The sequence below is a fragment of the Mirounga angustirostris genome, unplaced genomic scaffold, assembly GCF_029215605.1.
Source record: "Mirounga angustirostris isolate CCGP_5_RB_7025 unplaced genomic scaffold, mMirAng1.0.hap1 SCAF_5, whole genome shotgun sequence".
Taxonomy (NCBI): Eukaryota; Metazoa; Chordata; class Mammalia; order Carnivora; family Phocidae; genus Mirounga; species Mirounga angustirostris.
In genome coordinates, this window is record NW_026991713.1 from 104,214,943 (window position 1) to 104,236,854 (window position 21,912).

Below are 21,912 nucleotides of genomic sequence, written 5' to 3' on the forward strand. Positions count from 1 at the left end.
ATTCATTCTTCTGCATGTGGTTGTTCAGTTTTTCCAGCACCATTTATTGAAGAGACTGTTTTCTTTCCATTGGATATTCTTTCCTGCTTCGTCGAAGTTTAGTTGACCATAGGCATTCTGTTCCACTGATCTATGTGTCTGTTTTTGTGCCAGTACCACACTGTCTTGATGATTACAGCTTTGTAATATAGTTTGAAGTCTGGCATTGTGATGCCACCAGCTTTGGTTTTCTTTTTCAACATTCCTCTGGCTATTCAGGGTCTTTCCTGGTTCCATACAAATTTTAGGATTATTTCTTTCAACACTGTGAAAAATGTTGATGGTGTTTTGATAGGGATTGCATTTGATGTATAGATTGCTCTGGGAATCATAGACATTTTAACAATATTTGTTCTTCCAATCCATGAGCATGGAATGTTTTTCCACGTCTTTGTGTCTTCCTCAATTTCTTTTATGAGTGTTCTATAGTTTTCAGAGTACAGATCATTTATGTCTTTGGTTAGGTTTATTCCTAGGTATCTTGTGGTTTTTGGTGCAATTGGAAATGGGATTGATTCCTTAATATCTCTTTCTTCTGCCTCATTGTTAGTGGGTAGAAATGCAACTGATTTCTGTGCATTGATTTTTTTTTTTTTTTTTTTTTTTAGTATTTTCTTTTTTTTTTTTTTTTAAAGATTTTATTTATTTATTCATGAGAGACAGAGAGAAACAGAGGGAGAAGCAGGCTCCCAAGGAGCGGGAAGCCCGATGCGGGACTCGATCCCAGGACCCTGGGATCATGACCTGAGCCGAAGGCAGATGCTTAACCATCTGAGCCACCCAGGCGCCCTCTGTGCATTGATTTTATATCCTGCCACTTTACTGAATTTTTGTATGAGTTCCAGCAATTTTGGGGTCGAGTTTTTGGATTTTTCACAGAGTATCATGTCATCTGCAAAGAGTGAGAGTTTTACTTCTTCTTTGCCAGTTTAGATGCCTTTTATTTCTTTTTGTTGTCTGATTGCTGAAGCTAGGACTTCTATGTTGAACAGTAGTGGTGACAGTGGGCATCCCTGTCATGTTCCTGATCTTAAGGGAAAAGCTCTCAGTTTTCCCCCATTGAGAATGATATTTGCTGTGTGCTTTTTGTAGCTGGCTTTTATATCTTGAGGTAATTTCCCTTTATCCCACACTGTAGAGAGTTTTAATCAAGAAAGAATGCTGTAGTTTGTCAAATGCTTTTTCTGCATCTATTGAGAGAATCATATGGTTCTTGTTCTTTCCTTTATTAATGTGGTGTATCACATTGATCGATTTATGGATGTTGAACCACTCTTGCAGCCCAGGAATAAATCCCACTTGGTCTTTGTGAATAATTCTTGTTGGATCCTATTGGCTAGTATTTTAGTGAGAATTTTTGCATCCATGTTTGTGAGGGATATTGGTCTGTAATTCTCCTTTTGGTGGGGTCTTTGGTTTGGGGATCAAGGTAATGCTGGTCTCTTATAATGAGTTTGGAAGTTTTCCTTCCATTTCTATTTTTTGAACCAGCTTCAGAAGAATAGGTATTAATTCTTTAAATGTTTGGTAGAATTCCACTGGGAGGCCATTTGGCTCTGGACTCTTGTTTGTTGGAAGGTGTTTATTTTTTTATTTTTTATTGTTATGTTAATCACCATACATTACATCATTAGTTTTTGATGTAGTGTTCCATGATTCATTGTGTATAACACCCAGTGCTCCATGCAGAACGTGCCCTCTTTAATACCCATCACCAGGCTAACCCATCCCCCCACCACCCTCCCCTCTAGAACCCCCAGTTTGTTTCTCAGAGTCCATAGTCTCTCATGGTTTGTCTCCCCCTCCGATTTCCCCCCCTTCATTCTTCCCCTCCTGCTATCTTCTTCTTCTTCCTCTTTTTTTTTAACGTGTATTGTATTATTTGTTTCAGAGGTACAGATCTGTGATTCAACAGTCTTGCACAATTCACAGCACTCACCATAGCACTACCCTCCCCAATGTCTATCACCCAGCCACCCCATCCCTCTCACCCCCCACCACTCCAGCAACCTTCACTTTGTTTCCTGAGATTAAGAATTCCTCATATCAGTGAGGTCATATGATACATGTCTTTCTCTGACTGACTTATTTTGCTCAGCATAACATGCTCCAGTTCCATCTACGTCGTTGCAAATGGCAAGATCTCATTCCTTTTGATGGCTGCATAACATTCCATTGTATATATATATCACATCTTCTTTATCCATTCATCTGTCAATGGACATCTTGGCTCTTTCCACGGTTTGGCTATTGTGGACATTGCTGCTATAAACATCGAGGTGCACATACCCCTCGGATCCCTACGTTTGTATCTTTGGGGTAAATACCCAGTAGTGCAATTGCTGGATCATATGGTAGCTCTATTTTCAACTTTTTGAGGAACCTCCATACTGTTTTCCAGAGTGGTTGCACCAGCTTGCATTCCCACCAACAGTGTAGGAGGGTTCCCCTTTCTCTGCATCCCGCCAACATCTGTCGTTTCCTGACTTGTTAATTTTAGCCATTTTGACTGGTGTGAGGTGTATCTCATTGAGGTTTTGATTTGGATTTCCCTGATGCCGAGCGACATTGAGCACTTTTTCATGTGTCTGTTGGCCACTTGGATGTCTTCTTTGGAAAAATGTCTGTTCATGTCTTCTGCCGATTTCTTGGTTGGATCATTTGTTCTTTGGGTGTTGAGTTTGATAAGTGCTTTATAGATTTTGGATACTAGCCCTTTATCTGATATGTCATTTGCAAATATCTTCTCCCAGTCTGTCGGTTGTCTTTTGGTTTTGTTGACTGTTTCTTTTGCTGTGCAAAAGCCTTTTATCTTGATGAAGTCCCAATAGTTCATTTTTGCCCTTGCTTCCCTTGCCTTTGGTGATGTTTCTAGGAAGAAGTTGCTGCGGCTGAGGTCAAAGAGGTTGCTGCCTGTGTTCTCCTTTAGGATTTTGATGGACTCCTGTCTCACATTGAGGTCTTTCAACCATTTTGAGTCTATTTTTGTGTGTGGTGTAAGGAAATGGTCCAGTTTCATTCTTCTGCATGTGGCTGTCCAATTTTCCTAACACCATTTGTTGAAGAGACTGTCTTTTTTCCATTGGACATTCTTTCCTGCTTTGTCAAAGATTAGTTGACCATAGAGTTGAGGGTCCATTTCTGGGCTCTCTATTCTGTTCCATTGACCTATGTGTCTGTTTTTGTGCCAGTACCATACTGTCTTGATGATGACAGCTTTGTAATAGAGCTGGAAGTCCGGAATTGTGATGCTGCCAGCTTTGCTTTTCTTTTTCAACATTCCTCTGGCTATTCGGGGTCTTTTCTGGTTCCATACAAATTTTAGGATTATTTGTTCCATTTCTTTGAAAGAAGTGGATGGTATTTTGTTGGGGAGATTGCATTGAATGTGTAGATTCCTCTAGGTAGCATTGACATCTTCACAATATTTGTTCTTCCAATCCATGAGCATGGAACATTTTTCCATTTCTTGTGTCTTCCTCAATTTCTTTCATGAGTATTTTATAGTTTTCTGAGTACAGATCCTTTGCCTCTTTGGTTAGATTTATTCCTAGATATCTTATGGTTTTGGGTGCAATTGTAAATGGGATCGACTCCTTAATTTCTCTTTCTTCTGTCTTGTTGTTGGTGTATAGGAATGCCACTGATTTCTGTGCATTGATTTTATATCCTGCCACTTTACTGAATTCCTATATGAGTTCTAGCAGCTTTAGGGTGGAGTCTTTTGGGTTTTCCACATAAAGTATCCTATCATCTGCAAACAGTGAGAGTTTGACTTCTTTGCCAATTTGGATGCCTTTTATTTCTTTTTGTTGTCTGATTGCTGTGGCTAGGACTTCTAATACTATGCTGAATAGCAGTGGTGATAGTGGACATCCCTGCTGTGTTCCTGACCTTAGGGGGAAAGCTCTCAGTTTTTCCCCATTGAGAATGATATCCGCTATGGGTTTTTCATAGATGACTTTATGGTATTGAAGTATATACCCTTTATCCCTATACTCTGAAGAATTTTGATCAGGAAAGATGCTGTACTTTGTCAAATGCTTTTTCTGCATCTATTGAGAGGATCATATGATTCTTGTTCTTTCTTTTGTTAATGTATTGTATCACGTTGATTGATTTGCAGATGTTGAACCAACCTTGCAGCCCAGGGATAAATCCCACGTGGTCGTGGTGAATAATCCTTTTAATGTACTGTTGGATCCTATTGGCTAGTATTTTGGTGAGAATTTTTGCATCCATGTTCATCAAGGATATTGGTCTGTAATTCTCCTTTTTGGTGGGGTCTTTGTCTGGTTTGGGGATCAAGGTACTGCTGGCCTCTTATAATGAGTTTGGAAGTTTTCCTTCCATTTCTATTTTTTGAACAAGCTTCAGAAGAATAGGTATTAATTCTTCTTTAAATGTTTGGTAGAATTCCACTGGGAGGCCATTCGGCTCCAGACTCTTGTTTGTTGGGAGGTTTTTGATTACTGCTTCAATTCCCTTGCTGGTAATGGGTCTGTTTAGATTTTCTGTTTCTTCCTGTTTCAGTTTTGGTAGTTTCTATGTTTCTAGGAATGTGCCCATTTCTTCTAGATTGACTAATTTGTTGGCATATCATTGCTGATAATATGTTCTTAAAATTGTTTGTATTTCTTTGGTGTTGGTTATGATCTCTCCTGTTTCATTCATGATTTTATTCATTTGGGGCCTTTCTCTTTTCTTTTTGATAAGTCTGGCTAGGGGTTTATCGACCCTATTAATTTTTCAAAGAAGCAGCTCCTTGTTTCTTTGATCTATTCTACTGTTCTTTTGGTTTCTGTTTCATTGATTTCTGCTCTCATCTTTATTAATTCTCTTCTCCTGGTGGGTTTAGGCTTTATTTGATGTTCTTTCTCCAGCTCATTTAGGTGTTAGATTAGCTTGGGTATTTGAGACTTTTCTTGTTTCTTGAGAAAGACTTGTATTGCTAGGTACTTCCCTCTAGGGCCGCCTTTGCTGCATCTCAAAGGTTTTGAACAGTTGTGTTTTCATTTTCATTTGTTTCCATGTATTTTTAAAAATTTTCCTTAATTTCCTGGTTGACCTGTTCGGTATTTAATAGGATGCTCTATAACCTCCATGCATTTGTTTTCCATCCAAATTTTCTCCTGTGTTTGAGTTCAAGTTTTAAACCATTGTGGTCTGGTAACATGCAGGGAGTAATCCCAGTCATTTGGTACTCATTGAGACCTGATTTATGATCCAGTATGTGATCTCTTCTGGAGAATGTTCCATGTGCATTCAAGAAGAATGCGTATTTTGTTGCCTTAGGATGGAATGTTCTGAATATATCTTCAAAGTCCATCTGGTCCAGTGTGTCATTTAAAGCCCTTGTTTCCTTGTTGATCTTCTGCTTAGATGATCTGTCCATTGTTGTGAGTGGGGTGTTGATTCCCCAACTATTATTGTATTTTTATCAATGGGTTTCTTTAATTGTGTTATTAGTTGATTTATATAATTGGCTGTTCCCATATTGGGGGCATAAATATTTACAATTTTTAGATCTTCTTGTTGGATAGACCCTTTAATTATGATTATGGGTCTTTTTACTGTTTTTGGTCTAAAATCTATCTTGTCTGATTTAAGGATTGCCAGCCCAGCTTTCTTTTGAGGTCCATTAGCATGGTAAATGGTTCTCCACCCCCTCACTTTCAATCTGGGGGTGTCTTTGAGTCTAAAATGAGTCTCTTGTAGACAGCATATTGATGGGTCCTGCTTTTTAATCCAATCTGATACCCTGTGTCTTTTGATTGGAGCGTTTAGTCCATTTACATTCAGAGTAATTATTGAAAGATACGAATTTAGTGCCATTGTATTGCCTGTAAAGTCCCTGTTTCTGTAGATTGTCTCTGTTTCTTTCTGGTCTAGGTGACTCTTGGGGTCTCTCTTCGCTTACAGTATCCCCCTTACTATTTCTTGCAGGGTTGGCTTGGTGGTCACATATTCTTTCAATTTATGTCTGTCCTGGAAGCTCTTTATCTCTCCATCCATTCTGAATGATAGCCTTGCTGGATAAAGTATTCTTGGCTGCATGTTCTTCTCATTTAGTAAGCTGAATATATTTCTCCAGGCCTTTCTGGCCTGCCAGGTTTCTGTGGATAGGTCTGCTGTTATTCTGATTTTCCTCCCTCCATATGTAAGGAACCTCCTTTCCCTAGCTGCTCTCAGGATAACTTCTTTTTCTCTAAGATTTGCAAGCTTCACTATTACATATCGTGGTGTTGATCTATTTTTGTTGATTTGGGAAGGGGTCCTCTCTGCCTCTTGGATGTGAATGCTTGTTTCCTTCCCCAGATTAGAGAAGTTCTCAGCTATGATTTGCTCCAATATACCCTGTGGCCCTCTCTCTCTCCCCATCCCCTCAGGAACCCCAATAATTCTGACATAGGTTCATTTCAGGGCATCATTAAATTCTTGAAGCCTTTTTTCATGGGCTATAAGTTGTCTTTCTCTTTTCCTCAGCTACCTTCCTTTCCATCAGCCGGTCCTCTGTGTCACTTATTCTCTCTTCTGCCTCATTGACTCTAGATGTTAGAGCATCCAATTTAGACTGCATCTCACTCATAGCATTTTTCAGTTGGCCTGATTAGATCTCATTTTGCTCTAGAGGTTCTGTATTGTCATGTATGCTTTTTTTCAAGCCTGGCTATTAACTTTTTGCCATTGGATATTCTTTCCTGTTTTGTCAAAGACTAGTTGACTATAGAGATGAAGGTCCATTTCTGGATTCTCTATTCTGTACCATTGATCAATATGTTTGTTTTGTGCCAATGCCATGCTGTCTTGGTTATCACAGCTATGTAATATAGCTTGAAGTCAGGCGTCATGATGCCCCCAGCTTTTTTTTTTTTTTCAACATTCCTCTGGCTATTTGGAGTCTTTTCTGGTTTCATGCAAATTTGAGGATTGATTGTTCCAGCTCTGTGAAAAAGGTCAGTGGTATTTTGATAGGGATTGCATTGAATGTGTAGATTTCTCTGGGCAACATAGACATATTCACAATGTTTATTCTTACAATCCATGAGCATGGAATGTTTTTCCATGTCTTTGTGTCTTCCTCAATTTCTTTCATACGTGTTCTGTAGTTTTTGGAGTACAAATCCTTTGCCTCTTTGGTTAGGTTTATTCCCAGGTATCTTATGGGTTTGAGTGCAATTGTAAATGGTATAGACTCCTAATTTCTTTCTTTTGTCTCATTGTTTTGTGTATAGAAATGCAACTGATTTCTGTGCATTGGTTTTATATCTTGCCACATTGCTGAATTCCTGTATGAGTTCTAGCAATTTGGGGGTGGAGTCTTTTGGGTTTTCCACATAAAGTATCATGTCATCTGTGAAGAGTGAAAGTTGACTTCTTCTTTTTGGATGCCTTTTATTTCTTTTTGTTGTCTGAACAATGAGCCTAGGATTTCTAGTACTGTGTTGGTGTTTTAAATTTTGGCCATTCTGATAGGTTTGTAGGGGTATCTCATTATTTTAATTTGTAATTTCTTTTTTAAATTATTTAAATTCAATTAGCCAAGGTATAATACATCATTAGTTTTTGATATAATGGTCAGTGATTCATTAGTTGACTATAACACCCAGTGCTCATTATATCACCTGCCCTCTTTAATTCTCTTTGACATATGCTGAGCACTCTTCATATGCTTATTTGCCATTTGTGTATCTTCTTTGGTGAGATGTCTATTCAGGTTTCTTATCCATTTTTTAATCAGATTTTTTTTTGTTTTGTTGAGTTTGAAGAATTTTTTCGTATATTTTGGATAACAGTCCTTTATAAGTTATACCTTTTGCAAATATTTTCTCTCAGTCTGTGGCTTGTCTTCTCATGCTCTTGATAGTATCTTTCACAGAGCAGAAATTTTTATTTTTAATGAGGTCCAGTATCTCACTGCTTCCTTTTATTGCTTGTACATTGGAGTTGCATCTAAAAAGTAATCACCAAACACAAGGTCTTCTAGATTTTCTCCTTTATTATATTTAGGACTTTTATAGTTTTGCATTTTACATTTAAGTCTGTTATACGTTTTGAATTTGTTTTCTTAAGGGATTTAAGGTCTGTGTATAGATTCATTTGTTTGCATGTGGATATTCAGGATTACAGCACCATTTGGTGAAAAGACTGCCTTTGTTCTGTTGTACTGCTTTTGCTATTTTGTCAAAGAGCAGTTGATGTTGTTTATGTTGGTGTATTCCTGGGATCTGTTTCATTCCATTGATCTATTTTTATGTTCTTTTATAATACCACATTGTTTTGATTACTGACACTTTATAGTAAGTTCAGAATTAGTTCTTTGACTTTGGTTTTTCCCCTCAATATTGTGTTGGCTATTCTAGGTCTTTGCCTCTCCAAATAGATTTTAGAATCACTTTGTCAATATTCTCAGAATAACTTGCTGGGATCTTGATTGAAATTGCACTGAGTCTATAGATCAAGTTGGGAAGAACTGGCATCTTGACAGTGTTGAGTCCTCCTATCCATGAACATGGAATATCTCTCCATTTTTGTAGTTCTTCTGATTTCTGTCATCAGAGTTCATAGTTTTTCTCATATAGATCTTGTACATATCTGGTTAGATTCATACCTAAATATTTTATTTTCATGGTTTCTAATTTAAGTAATATTATGCTTTTAATTTAAAATTCCCCTTAATAAAAAACTAATGATGTAATATATGTTGGATAGTTCAATATAGTAATAAAAAAAAAAAGAAAAAAATTCCCCTTGTTCATTGCTGGTATATAGGAAAGTATATAGGACTTCTGTAAGGTCCATAACTTTATTTACCTTGTATCCAAGTTAGTTCCAGTTGTATCCAGCTCCTAGTTCCAGGAGTTTTTTGTTGATTCTTTTGAATTTTCTACAGAGATGATCATGTCACCTGCAAATAAGGACATTCTTATTTTTTTTTTTTCCAATCAGTATACCTTTATTTCCTCTCCTTGTCTTACTGCATTCGCTAGGACCTCCAATACCACATTGAAAAGGAGTGGTGATAAGGGACATTCTTGTCCTCCACTAGAATATAGGTTTCTTGGGGATAGGAACTTCCTCTAGCATGTGCAATGACTTGCACATAGCAGGTGTTAAGTAAATTATGGGTTGGGCAAATATCCCTGTATTTTTTAGATGAATCAGGACTCTTGGCTCTGGTATGGTCAGATGAGGCAAATGTCTTCACATGGCAAGGTGATCTAACTTTATGTCCAATGTTGGCTTCGTGGCAGGCAGCCTTCTGTAAATAATTCCCTGGAGACAGCAGAGTTCAACCCTAGTTCCACTCTGTTTGTCTTTAGGTTTGGGGGTTATTACCTTAAAATATGGATTAATTAATTCATTTAGCTCATATATATAGGGTTCATCTGTTATGTGCCTGGTATTGTGCTGGTGCTGTAGATAAGGGAATAAGACTGATAGAGTCTTTGCCTCCATGGAGCTTACAATCTAGAGAATAGACAGGCCAAAACAAAAGTAAAACAAAAGAAAATGAAATCCAAAAATGTTAAGTACAAACTGTGGTATCATGAAGGAAATAAAATGGTTTTGAGATAGCTGATACGAATATTTAATACGTTTACAATAACTACCTTTTCTTGCAATGTCTTTGCATGTTGGCAGACATATATTCTTTTGTAAAATAGTCCTCAGTGTCTTTTTCATGTTCTTCGTATTCCTAGGTTTCTTTTTAAGAACAGAAATTCATTTATATCTGTCTTTTCGGCTTCTTACATAACATATGGAGAATTTACTGCTTAATTCCTGTTTCTTCTTAGCCAGCATCATCTAAACTGAGATGGTTCTTTCCTTTCTTGTTCTCCTAGATAGCTTTGGGGAAGACCTGCATCAGATATGAGTATTGGGAAACTGCTCAATTTCTGGGAGATGACAAAGAAATTAAATAAAAGCACAGAGAAATGAATGGCCATTGAAGTCTAATTAGGGTGTTGGCTTGGCTTGGAAATAGGAGAGAACCCACTATTGGATATTGATTTTATCTGGCTGAGTCCCCCAGTAGAGGCCAGTAGGCGTGGGTGGCTAGTCAGAGGAAAGGAAACTTCTGTGATGCAGTTGGACTGGATTTTAAGGTTTTTTTTTAAGATTTTATTTATTTATTTGACAGACAGTGAGAGAGGGAACACAAGCACAGGGAGGGGCAAAGGGAGAGGGAGAAGCAGGCTCCCCGCTGAGCAGGGAGCCTCGACTCGGGGCTCCATTCCAGGACCCTGGGATCATGACCTGAGCCGAAGGCAGACACTTAACGTCTGAGCCAACCAGGCGCCCCTGGATTTTAAGTTTTAAGAGGAGTTCTCAAAAATAAATAACAAGCTTATTTTTCATTTTTAGTACCTAACTAAAGTAGGGGGTGTGATGGTGATGGTGAAGGCTAGGAGAGGACAAAATGATGAGTGTTCATATACATCTAGGTAGCTAGGGCACAAGGGCACGCATGAGAAATGTCCCTGGTGACCTCACTGATCGGGCTGTTACTTTTCTCTTTGTCCAGTGTTTGTCCAGCATGATGCTGCTCAACTCTACCTCACAGTCTGGAACCTAATTAAGGACCAAATCACAGATGTGGACTTGGTGAGATCCTAGAACCAGAGAACTCAGAAGTTTAAGATGCTGCTCATTTAGCCCATTCAGCCATCATTAATATAATGTATAGAGAGGATTAAAAGAGAAATCCACATAAAATGCTTATCACAATTTCATAATCTTATTACTGTTATGATTTTGCACCTTTTTGGAGAGCAGAGAGCATCAATGGAACTTCTGTCTGGTGGCTATAATTCCTGGAAATTGACTTGACCTGTTCTATTTATGGCTTTGTACCCTTCTTTCCTCTTACCTCCTCTTTCTTACAGGTAGAGAGGCTGCAGGCCCTGTATACAATCCAGGTGAAGGAGTCCTTGGTTTGCCTTGAATGTACTGTGGAGAAGAGCAGAAACAGTAGCATGTTGACCCTCCCCCTTCCTCTTTTTGATATGGACTCAAAACCCCTGAAAACACTGGTGAGGGATTTCTTTTGGTTAATTTGCTGTTCTCATAAACCGAGTGCTGCCCATGTGCCCTTACTTCTTTAATCCACCGCTGCCTTTTAAAAAGTAATTTCTATTTTCTTTGCACAGTTCTAAGTTTCTCCTTTGATTTGGTGAAAAAAAATTGTTTCCTTTTACTTCCTTTCCTCACACTGCTACCTTAACAAGTGCTCCCTCCTATTTTTCCATCCAGTCAGTAGGTACTTTTGGAGATCCTGCCACATGCACCACACTGGGCCAGGTGTTGAGGGGGGACATGGAGAGAACTAGAAGGAAAACTTAAATCCTCATCTGTAGGGTGGTAAATACTAACTCTGCTTTTTCTTTGATCTCCTGACACAGGAGGATGCCCTTCGATGTTTCTTCCAGCCCAAGGAGTTATCAGGCAAAAGCAAATGCTTCTGTGAAAAATGTGGAAAGAAGACTTGTGGGAAACAGGTACTCACTCTCTGAAACCAGAAGCTTCCCTAGTTTGGAGTTGCCTTTAGTGGATTTCCTGATAGAGTCTTCTTAGAGGCCTTGAGGGTACCATATGTTGGTTGAGGGAGGGAATCCCTATCAGGCTAGTATCTGGGATCTGGGGCTTCTGATTTTCAGAGGCCCATCACTGAGAGGGCAGAGCCTTTTAAAAGATAAGGGAAGGGACGCCTGGGTGGCTCAGTCGGTTAAGCGTCTGCCTTCAGCTCAGGTCATGATCCCAGAGTTCTGGGATTGAGTCCCACATCACATTAGGCTCCCTGTTCAGCAGGGAGTCTGCTTCTCCCTTGCCTGCCGCTCACCCTGCTCAGAGCTCCTTTTGCCTGCTGCTCCCCCTGCTTGGGCTCTCTTTCTCTCTCTGACAAAATAAATAAAATCTTAAAATAAAAAAAAAAGATAAGAGAAGATCCAAGAGCAGCAGGCAGAGTTTTCCATGCAGTGTTAGACTAGCTCTCTAGAGCAGACCTGGTCTCTAGTTCCTGTGCAGAACCCTAGGGCTGCTCATGCCTTCTGTGGAGAGCTCAACAGATTCAGCAGATGGGAGCCCTTAAATCTGTATTATATCATTCTGATCCCTTTTGGGGAAGAAGAACACACCACTGGCCCTGGTATTTCTCTAAATCTACCCATTTCAAGTGCCTTAGGACTTCCTCTCCATAGTAATTTTGCTTTTTCAGGTCTTGAAGCTGACCCATTTGCCCCAGACCTTGACAATCCACCTCTTGCGGTTCTCCATCAGGAATTCTCAGACAGAAAAGATCTGCCACTCACTCGATTTCCCCCAGAGCTTGGATTTAAGTCAGGTCCTGATTGAAGAAGATCTCTGCAATGCTGAGGAACAAGTGAGAAGCCCCTAATTCCCTTCCATCCTCCATCTCTTCAGACCCCTTGTCTGCATGATTTTGCCTTTCCTCCCCTAAGGTGCTTGAAGTCACCCACTCAACAGATACAGCACTGTTGTTCATCTCATCTCTCCTATTGTTCATCTCATAAATCATGGCTCTGCTGGCCATGCTTGGGGCACACAAAGGGAGGAAAACTCACCAGCAGCGGCTTGGTGTGATTCATAGAAACATATTCATATGTTCAAGAAACATTTATTTTTTAAAACCGTATTTTAATGATGGAAACCTGTGTGTTCTTAAATAACAATGATGGGTTGTTATTACCATACTACTATCACCAACATTTGCTGTTTGTAGTTGTTTTTCTTTTAAGATTCAAAAAGCTTCTATCGATGGACATCTGGACTTTTTCCATAGTTTGGCTATTGTGGACATTGTTGCTATAAGCATTGGGATGCAGGTGCCAGATGAATGGATAAAGAAGATGTGGTATATATATACAATGCAATATTACTCAGCCGTCCAAAATATGAAACTTGCCATTTGCAATGATATGGATGGAACTAGAGGGTATTATGCTAAGCAAAATAAGTCAATCAGAGAAAGACAATTATATGATTTCACTCATATATGGAATTTAAGAAACAAAACAGAGGAGCATAGAGGAAGGGAGGGAAAAGTAAAACAAGACATAATCAGGAGGAAAACAAAGCATAAGAGACTCTTAACCATAGGAAATAAACTGAGGGTTGCTGGAGGAGAGGGGGGTGGGTGGATGAGATAACTGGGTGATGGGCATTAAAGAGGGCATGTGATGTAATGAGCACTAGGTATTATATACAACTGATGAATCACTGAACTCTACCTCTGAAACTAATAACATACTATATGTTAATTAATTGAATTTAAATAAAAAATTCAAAACACATTATTTCTTTTTTTTTAAATTTTATTATGTTATGTTAGTCACCATACAATACATCATTAGTTTTTGATGTAGTGATCCATGATCCACTGTTTTCGTATAACACCCAGTGCTCCATGCATTACGTGCCCTCCTTAATACCCATCACTGGGCTAACCAATCCCCACTCCCCCCTCCGCTCTGAAACCCTGTTTGTTTCTCAGGTCCATAGCCTCTCATGGTTCATTTCTCCCTCCAATTCCCCCCGTCCATTTTTCCCTTCCTTCTCCTAATGTCCTCCATGCTATTCCTTATGTTCCACAAATAAGTGAAACCATATGATAATTGACTTTCTCTGCTTGACTTATTTCACTTAGCATAATCTCCTCCAGTCCCATCCATGTTGATGTAAAAGTTGGGTATTCATCTTTTCTGATGGCTAAGTAATATTCCATTGTATATATGGACCACATCTTCTTTATCCATTCATCTGTTGAAGGGCATCTTGGCTCTTTCCACAGTTTGGCTATTGCAGACATTCCTGCTATGAACATTGGGGTGCATATGGCCCTTCTTTTCACTACATCTGTGTCTTTGGGGTAAATACCCAGGAGTGCAATTGCTGGGTCATAGGGTAGCTCTATTTTTAATTTTTTGAGGCACCTCCACACTGTTTTCCAAAGTGGCTGTACCAACTTGCATTCCCACCAACAGTGTAAGAGGGTTCCCCTTTCTCACAACCTCTCCAACATTTGTTGTTTCTTTCCCTGTGCATTTTTGCCATTCTAACTGGTGTAAGGTGGTATCTCATTGTGGTTTTGATTTGGATTTCCCTGATGGCTAATGATGATGAACATTTTTCATGTCTGTTAGCCATTTGTATGTCTTCTTCAGAGAAGTGTCTTTTCATGTCTTCTGCCCACTTTTTGACTTGATTATTTGTTTTTTGGGTGTTGAGTTTGAGAAGTTCTTTATAGATCTTGGATACCAGCCCTTTATCTGTAGTGTCATTTGCAAGTATCTTCTCCCATTCTGTGGGTTGCCTCTTTGTTTTGTTGACTGTTTCCTTTGCTGTGCAGAATGTTTTTATCTTGATGAAGTCCCAAAAGTTCATTTTTGCTTTTGTTTCACTAGCTTTTGGAGATGTATCTTGAAAGAAGTTGCTGTGGCCGATGTCAAAGAGGTTACTGCTCCTGTTCTCCTCTAGGATTTTGATGGATTCCTGTCTCACATGGAGGTCTTTCATCCATTTTGAGTTTATTTTGTGTATGGTGTTAGAGAATGGTCAGGTTTCATTCTTCTGCATGTGGCTGTCCAATTTTCCCAGCACCATTTATTGAAGAGACTGTCTTTTTTCCATTGCATATTTTTTCCTGCTTTGTCGAAGATTATTTGACCATAGAGTTGAGGGTCCATATCTGGGTTCTCTGTTCTGTTCCATTGGTCTGTATGTTTCTGTGCCAGTACCATGCTGTCTTGGTGATCACAGCTTTGTAATAGAGCTTGAAATTGGGCAACGTGATGCCCCCAGCTTTGTTTTTCTTTTTCAGCATCTCCTTGGTGATTCAGGGTCTTTTCTGATTCCATACAAATTTTAGGATTGTTTGTTCCAGCACTTTGAAAAATGTCACTGGAATTTTGATCGGGATGGCATTGAAGGTATAGATTGCTCTGGGTAGCATAGACATTTTAACAATGTTTATTCTTCCGATCCATGAACATGGAATATTTTTCCATCTTTTTGTGTCTTCTTCAATTTCTTTCATGAGTGTTTTGTAGTTCCTAGAGTATAGATCCTTTACCTCTTTGGTTAGGTTTATTCCGAGGTATCTTATGGTTTTTGGTGCTATTGTAAATGGAATCGTTTCTTTAGTTTCTTTCTACAGTTGCGTTGTTAGTGTATAGGAAAGCAACTGATTTCTGTGCATTGATTTTGTATCCTGACACATTACTGAATTGCTGGATGAGTTCTAGTAATTTGGGGGTGGAGTCTTTTGGATTTTCCACATAAAGTATCATGTCGTCTTCAAAAAGAGAGAGTTTGACTTCTTCTTTGCCAATCTGAATACCTTTTATTTCTTTTTGTTGTCTGATTGCTGTTGCTAGGACTTCTAGTACTATGTTGAACAACAGTGGTGAGAGTGGGCACCCTTGACATGTTCCTGATCTTAAGGCGAAGGCTCTCAGCTTTTCGTCATTGAGGATGATATTCACTGTGGGTTTTTCATAGATGGATTTTATGAGCTTGAGGAATGTTCCCTCTATCCCTATACTCTGGAGAGTTTTAATCAGGAAACAATGTTGTATTTTGTCAAATGCTTTTTCTGCATCAATTGAGAGGACCATATGGTTCTTCTCCCTCCTCTTATTAATGTGTTCTATCACATTGATTGATTTGCGAATGTTGAACCACCCTTGCATCCCGGGGATAAATCCCACTTGGTCGTGGTGGATGATCCTTTTAATGTATTGTCGGATCCTATTAGCTAGGATTTTGTTGAGGATTTTGGAATCCAGATTCATCAGGGATATCGGTCTGAAATTCTCCTTTTTGATGGGGTCTTTGCCTGGTTTGGGGATTAAGGTAATGCTCGCCTCGTAGAATGAGTTTGGAAGTTTTCCTTCTGTTTCTATTTTTTGAAACAGCTTCAGTAGAATAGGTATTATTTCTTCTTTGAATGTTTGGTAGAATTCCCCAGGGAATCCATCAGGCCCTGGACTCTTGTTTTTTGGGAGGTTTTTGATCACTGCTTCAATCTCATTACTGGTTATTGGCCTATTCAGGTTGTCAGTTTCTTCCTGTTTTGGTCTTGGCAGCTTATAGGTTTCCAGGAAGGCCTCCATTTCATCCAGATTGCTCAATTTATTGGCATATAGTTGTTGATAATAATTTCTAATAATTGTTTCTATTTCCTTGGTGTTAGTCATGATCGCTCCCCTTTCATTCATAATTTTATTAATTTGAGTCCTTTCTCTTTTCTTTTGGATAAGTCTGGCCAGTGGTTTATCAATCTTATTAATTCTTTCAAAGAACCAACTTCTGGTTTCATTGATCTGATCTACTGTGTTTCTTTCTTTTTTTTAAAAGATTTTATTTATTTATTTGACAGAGAGAGACACAAGGGGGGGAATACAAGCAGTGGGAGTAGGAGAGGGAGAAGCAGGCCTCCTGCAGAGCAGTGAGCTTGATGCGGGGCTCGATCCCAGGACCTGGAATCATGACCTGAGCTGAAGGCAGACGCTTAATGACTGGGCCACCCAGGCGCCCCTGATCTACTGTGTTTCTGGTTTCTAATTCATTGATTTCTGCTCTAATTTTAATTATTTCTCTTCTAATACGTGGCTTAGTCATCGTTTGTTGCTTTTTCTCTAGTTCTTTAAGGTGTAGAGTTAGTTGGTGAATCCGGGATTTTTCTATTTTTTTGAGTGAGGCTTGGATGGCTATGTATTTCCCCCTTAGGACCGCCTTTGCAGTATCCCATAGGTTTTGGACCAATGTGTTTTCGTTCTCATTGGTTTCCATGAATTGTTTAAGTTCTTCTTTGATTTCTTGGTTGACCCAAACATTCTTGAGCAGAGTGGTCTTTAGCTTCCAAGTGTTTGAATTTCTGCCAAATTTTTTCTTGTGATTGAGTTCCAGTTTTAGAGCATTGTGGTCTGAGAATATGCAGGGAATAATCTCAATCTTTTGGTATCGGTTGAGACCTGATTTGTCACCCAGTATATGGTGTATTCTGGAGAAAGTTCCATGTGTGCTCGAGAAGAATGAATATTCTGTTGTTTTAGGGTGGAATGTTCTGTAAATATCTATGAGGTCCATCTGGTCCAATGTATCATTCAAAGCTCTTGTTTCCTTGTTGATTTTCTGCTTAGATGATCTGTCCATTGCTGAGAGTGGAGTATTAAGGTCTCCTACAATTAACGTATTGTTATCAATATGACTCTTTATTTTGGTTAACAGTTGGCTTATGTAGATGGCTGCTCCCATGTTGGGGGCATAGATATTTACAATTGTTGGATCTTCTTGTTGGATAAACCCTTTAAGAATGATATAGTGTCCTTCTGTGTCTCTAACTACAGTCTTTAGTTTAAAATCTAATTTGTCTGATATAAGAATTGCTACCCCAGCTTTCCCTGGCGGCTTTCCGCGTCTCTTCCACGAGTCAGAGCAGAAGAGACCGTTTCCAACCCTCTGCCTCAGAGCAGAGACCACAGTCTGTTCTTCAGTGAGCTCTCCAGGCCACACCGTCTCCGTTTCTGTCCGTGCTGCTATAAACTGCAGCATCCTGGGTTGTGCGCCCCTCCGCAGCGCTCCCAGTCCTGCCTCCAGGTCGGGGCACGTCTCTGCCCTTCGTGCTTCTAAAACCGCCAGCCGCTCCCAGTTCGCACGCGTGCGACTCTGCCGCTCGGGGTTTCCACCCCCGGGGGTTGCAGTTCACCAGCGTGACCCCAGCACACCGGGTTTCCGTCTCAGAGGCTGCAGTTCGCGTGCGCGCGACCATCGCTCTGGGTTTCTATCTGGGGGGCTGCGGTTCGCGTGCGCATGACCCCGCCGGTCTGGTTTTCCATCCCGGGGGCTGCCCTAAAGTCCTTTCCCGATGCTACCAGTCTGCGAGTCTGTGCCCCATCCGCAGCACGTGAGGCTATCACTCACCAGTGGTGTAGGATCCCCACGGCCAGGCACCCTCCCTCTGCCGTTTATCCTCCGATATCTGCCCGCAGAATCATGGCTCCCCGCTTCGTACCTCAAAACCAACTGCCTGCGATATTCTGTTTGTAGAGATCCAGATCTTCTTACATCTCAGGCTAGTTTCGTGGGTGCTCAGAGTGGTCTGGTAGATATCCAGCTCAATTCCAGGGACCAGTTGAAATAGGGTCCCCTACTCCTCCGCCATCTTTCCCCCCTCAAAACACATTATTTCTAAGTATTGGACTTTATTCATATCCCTCACAGCACTAAGGAAGGGAAGGAACCCGTATTTCAGGACCTTCCACTTAAATAAGGTATATAATACTTATATATACATAGGTAAGCACAAAACCTTGGGTTCTAAATATAGTACCAACCTAACTTTCTTCTTAAAACAGCTTATGCCCACTTTGAGGATAGTAATAAAAGAGCCAGTTCATTGGGCCAAATTTAATCAAAGTAAAGTTGAATTCAATTATCCTGAGCTAATAACTTATTGGGAAATTCTGAGAAAAAATATGACGTATTTTCTTAGGTTTGAAATGCTACGTTTAGTAAATTCTATATTGCTACATATATATATGTCCTTACATGGACTGTTTTTTTCATGCTCTGTTTAGTATTCATGCTCTAGAATCATAGTATTTTAAAAATGAGGCCTACAACAGACACATGAAAAAATGCTCAACATCACTCAGCATCAGGGAAATACAAATCAAAACCACAATGAGATACCACAGCACATATTGGCAAGGATGCAGAGAAGGGGAACCCTCTTGCAGTTAGTGGGAATGCAAGCTGGTGCAGCCACTCTGGAAGACAGTATGGATGTTCTCCAAAAAGTTAAAAATAGAGCTACCCTACGGCCCAGCAATTGTACTACTAGGTATTTACCCAAAGGACACATAGTGATCTGAAGGGGCACCTGCATGCCAATGTTTATAACAGCAGTGTCCACAATAGCCAAACTATGGAAAGAGCCTAGATGTCCATCAACGGATGGATAAAGAAGATGTGATATATATATGTATCAATTTAAATTTAAAAATTTTCACTACATCAAAAACTAATGATGTACTATATATTGGCTAACTAAACATAATAAAAAAATTTAAATTGAAAAAATAAAATAAAAAATAAAAATTGAGACCTAATAATATAATAGCTCCTATATAACATGGTTTCTTTACCTATTTAGTGCATATACGTTTCCTAAGATTCTCATTTTCTGTCCTTTGAATTTTCCTTATCTCTACTGGTGCTCTATGAAGTATATCATAATGAAATAATATCTTTTAAAATATGCTTTATTTAAATTCAATGTAGTTTGCATACACCGTATTATTAGTTTCAGGGGTAGAATTTAGTGATTCATCAGTTGCATATAACACCCAGTGCTCATTATATCAAGTGCCCTCCTTAATGCCCATAACCCAATGACCCCTCCCCACCCCCCCATCTCCCCTCCAGCAACCGTCCATTTGTTTCCTGGAATTAGTGTCTCTTATGGTTTGCCTCCCTATTTTCATCTTATTTTATTTTTCTTTCCCTTCCCCTGTGTTCATCTGGATGGAACAAGAGGGTATTTTGCTAGGCAAAATAAGTCAGTCAGAGAAAGCCAAATGCCATGTGATTTCACTCATATGTGGAATTTAAGAAACAAAACAGATGAAATAATATCCTAAAATTTTCAACTGTTGAATCATTGAACATAATATCAAAAACTAATGATGTGCTAGACCTAATCAAATTTAAATAAATATTTTTTTTCCACTTAAAAAGACATTGGTATTGAAAATCTCAAATATATACCAAAGGAGTGAGGAATTATACAATGAATCCCCATGTCCATCAGGCAGCTTAAACAGTTATCAAAACCCATGGCCAATCTTACCAACATCCTCATCCTCTTCTTTCTCCAACCCCCTACTGGATTATTTTGAAGCAAGTCCCAGACACTATGCCTTTTCATTTGAAGTATTTCATTATGCCTTTCTAAAGAATAAGCTCTCCTTTTCTAAATATAACCAATTCTATTTCATAATTTTTTTTACTGTTTTTAATTTTCATTCCAGTATAGTTACTATACAGTATTATGTTAATTTCAGGTGTATGATATAGTAGTTTAACAATTCTATACATTACTCATTGCTCATCGTGATATGTGTACTCTTTTAAAAAATTTTTTTGATAAGTGTACTCTTAATCCCCATCACTTATTTCAGCCATTTGCCACCCCCCCATAACCATATGTTTGTTCTCCACGGTTAAGAGTCTATTTCTTTTTTTTTTTTTTTTAAGATTTTATTTATTTGACAGAGAGAGACACAGCAAGAGAGGGAACACAAGCAGGGGGAGTGGGAGAGGGAGAGGGAGAAGCAGGCTTCCTGCCGAATAGGGAGCGCGATGTGGGGCTCGATCCCAGGATTCTGGCATCATGACCTGAGCTGAAGGCAGACGCTTAACGACTGAGCCACCCAGGTGCCCCAAGAGTCTTTTTTGGTTTGTCTTTCTCCTTTTTTTTCCTTTGTTCATTTGTTCACCACATCTTTATCCATTCATCAATTGATGGATACTTGGGCTGCTTCAGTATCTTGGCTATTGTAAATAATGTGGCTATAAACATTGGGGGGCATATATCCCTTTGAATTAGTGTTTTTTTTGTGTGTGTGTTTTTTGGGTTTTTTTTTGTTTGTTTGTTTGTTTGTATTTTGTATGTTTTTGTATTTTGAATACCCAGTAATGTGATTATTGGATCTTAGTAGAGTAGTTCTTAGATCTTAGTAGAGTAGTAGAGTAGTTCCATTTTTAACTTTTTTGGGGAACCTCCATACTGTTTTCCACAGTGGATGTACCAGTTTTCGCTCCCACCAACAGTGCATCTCATAATTTCTTAGTATCATTGATGCCCAGTCAATATTTAGATATCTTTGAATCTAGATCCCAACACTTGTGTTTGCTTAAGTTTCCATCCTTCCTCCTCTTTCCCTCCTTCCTTCTCTTCCTCCCTACCTTTCTTTCTTCTTCTTTTACATTAGGTTTCTTTCCCCTCTGTTTCTTGTCCTTGCAGTTTACTTGGTTGAAGGTTTTTATATATATCTAGAATTTGCTGGTTGGTGTTATTTAATATGTACCTTTATCCTTGTATTTCTTCCCTGCATTTTAAAAATCTAGCATTAAGTCCCCAAATGAAAATAGAGAACAATTCAAGCTCTCCCTTTTGGGTAACTTAGCTTCATCTGCACTACCCTCACCCCTGTCTCCTTCACTGATTGTATTTCAAAGTCTCAGGTTAGGGACAATATTTGACTGTGTTAAGATAAAAGAATAAGGTATTCCTGACTAATGTGGGAGATCCTGTTCACAACCAGTCAAAACTCTGTCTCTCCCACCACTATTCCCCTTTCACCAAAAATTCTCTCCTGTCTTCAGTTTCCGAGATTTGAGGAAAATTTGCCAAATCTAATGGATATTTTCTGGTCCTTCTCTTACTTGATCTTTTTGTAATATTCTGTTATTGATCTTACTTTCCTTCAAAATCTAGGCTTTCCTCCTAGGGTTTCTTTCTCCATTGTTGGATCCTTTCCTGCCCATCCTTTTATTAGTATTTAGTTTTAATTCCATTCCTTCTCTTCTCCATTTTCCAAATTTTATCTCATTAATTCTTGTGGTTTCAACAGTGATCTCAAACTGAAGACTTCCAAATCTGTATCTCCTGTCCAGGTCTTAAACTTGAGCTCCAAACCAGTGTATTCACCTCCTACCAAATGTTGTCACACAGTCCCAAATTCTTTATTTTCATTCCCAAACAGTTCTTTTCCATATTTAACTTTATAGCACCAATATTTTCTTAATTTCCAGGGCAGAGATGCCTTCTACTTGCTCCCTCCC

The 21,912-nt window shown here is 39.2% G+C and overlaps 1 protein-coding gene across 7 annotated transcripts in view; it reads left to right on the top strand.

The window, feature by feature from the left end:
• The window catches only part of USP18 (ubiquitin specific peptidase 18), an 82,959-nt gene that overhangs the window by 35,887 nt on the left and 25,160 nt on the right, over positions 1 to 21,912 (top strand). For 5 of the 7 annotated variants that reach the window (XM_064591822.1, XM_064591829.1, XM_064591824.1 and 2 more), the window contains 4 exons: positions 10,571 to 10,650; positions 10,932 to 11,078; positions 11,448 to 11,543; positions 12,260 to 12,424. In XM_064591822.1, the coding sequence (XP_064447892.1) occupies positions 10,571 to 10,650; positions 10,932 to 11,078; positions 11,448 to 11,543; positions 12,260 to 12,424 (488 nt within the window). The remainder of the gene's footprint in view (positions 1 to 10,570; positions 10,651 to 10,931; positions 11,079 to 11,447; positions 11,544 to 12,259; positions 12,425 to 21,912) is intronic. The other 2 variants (XM_064591828.1, XM_064591827.1) reach the window with 2 other exon arrangements.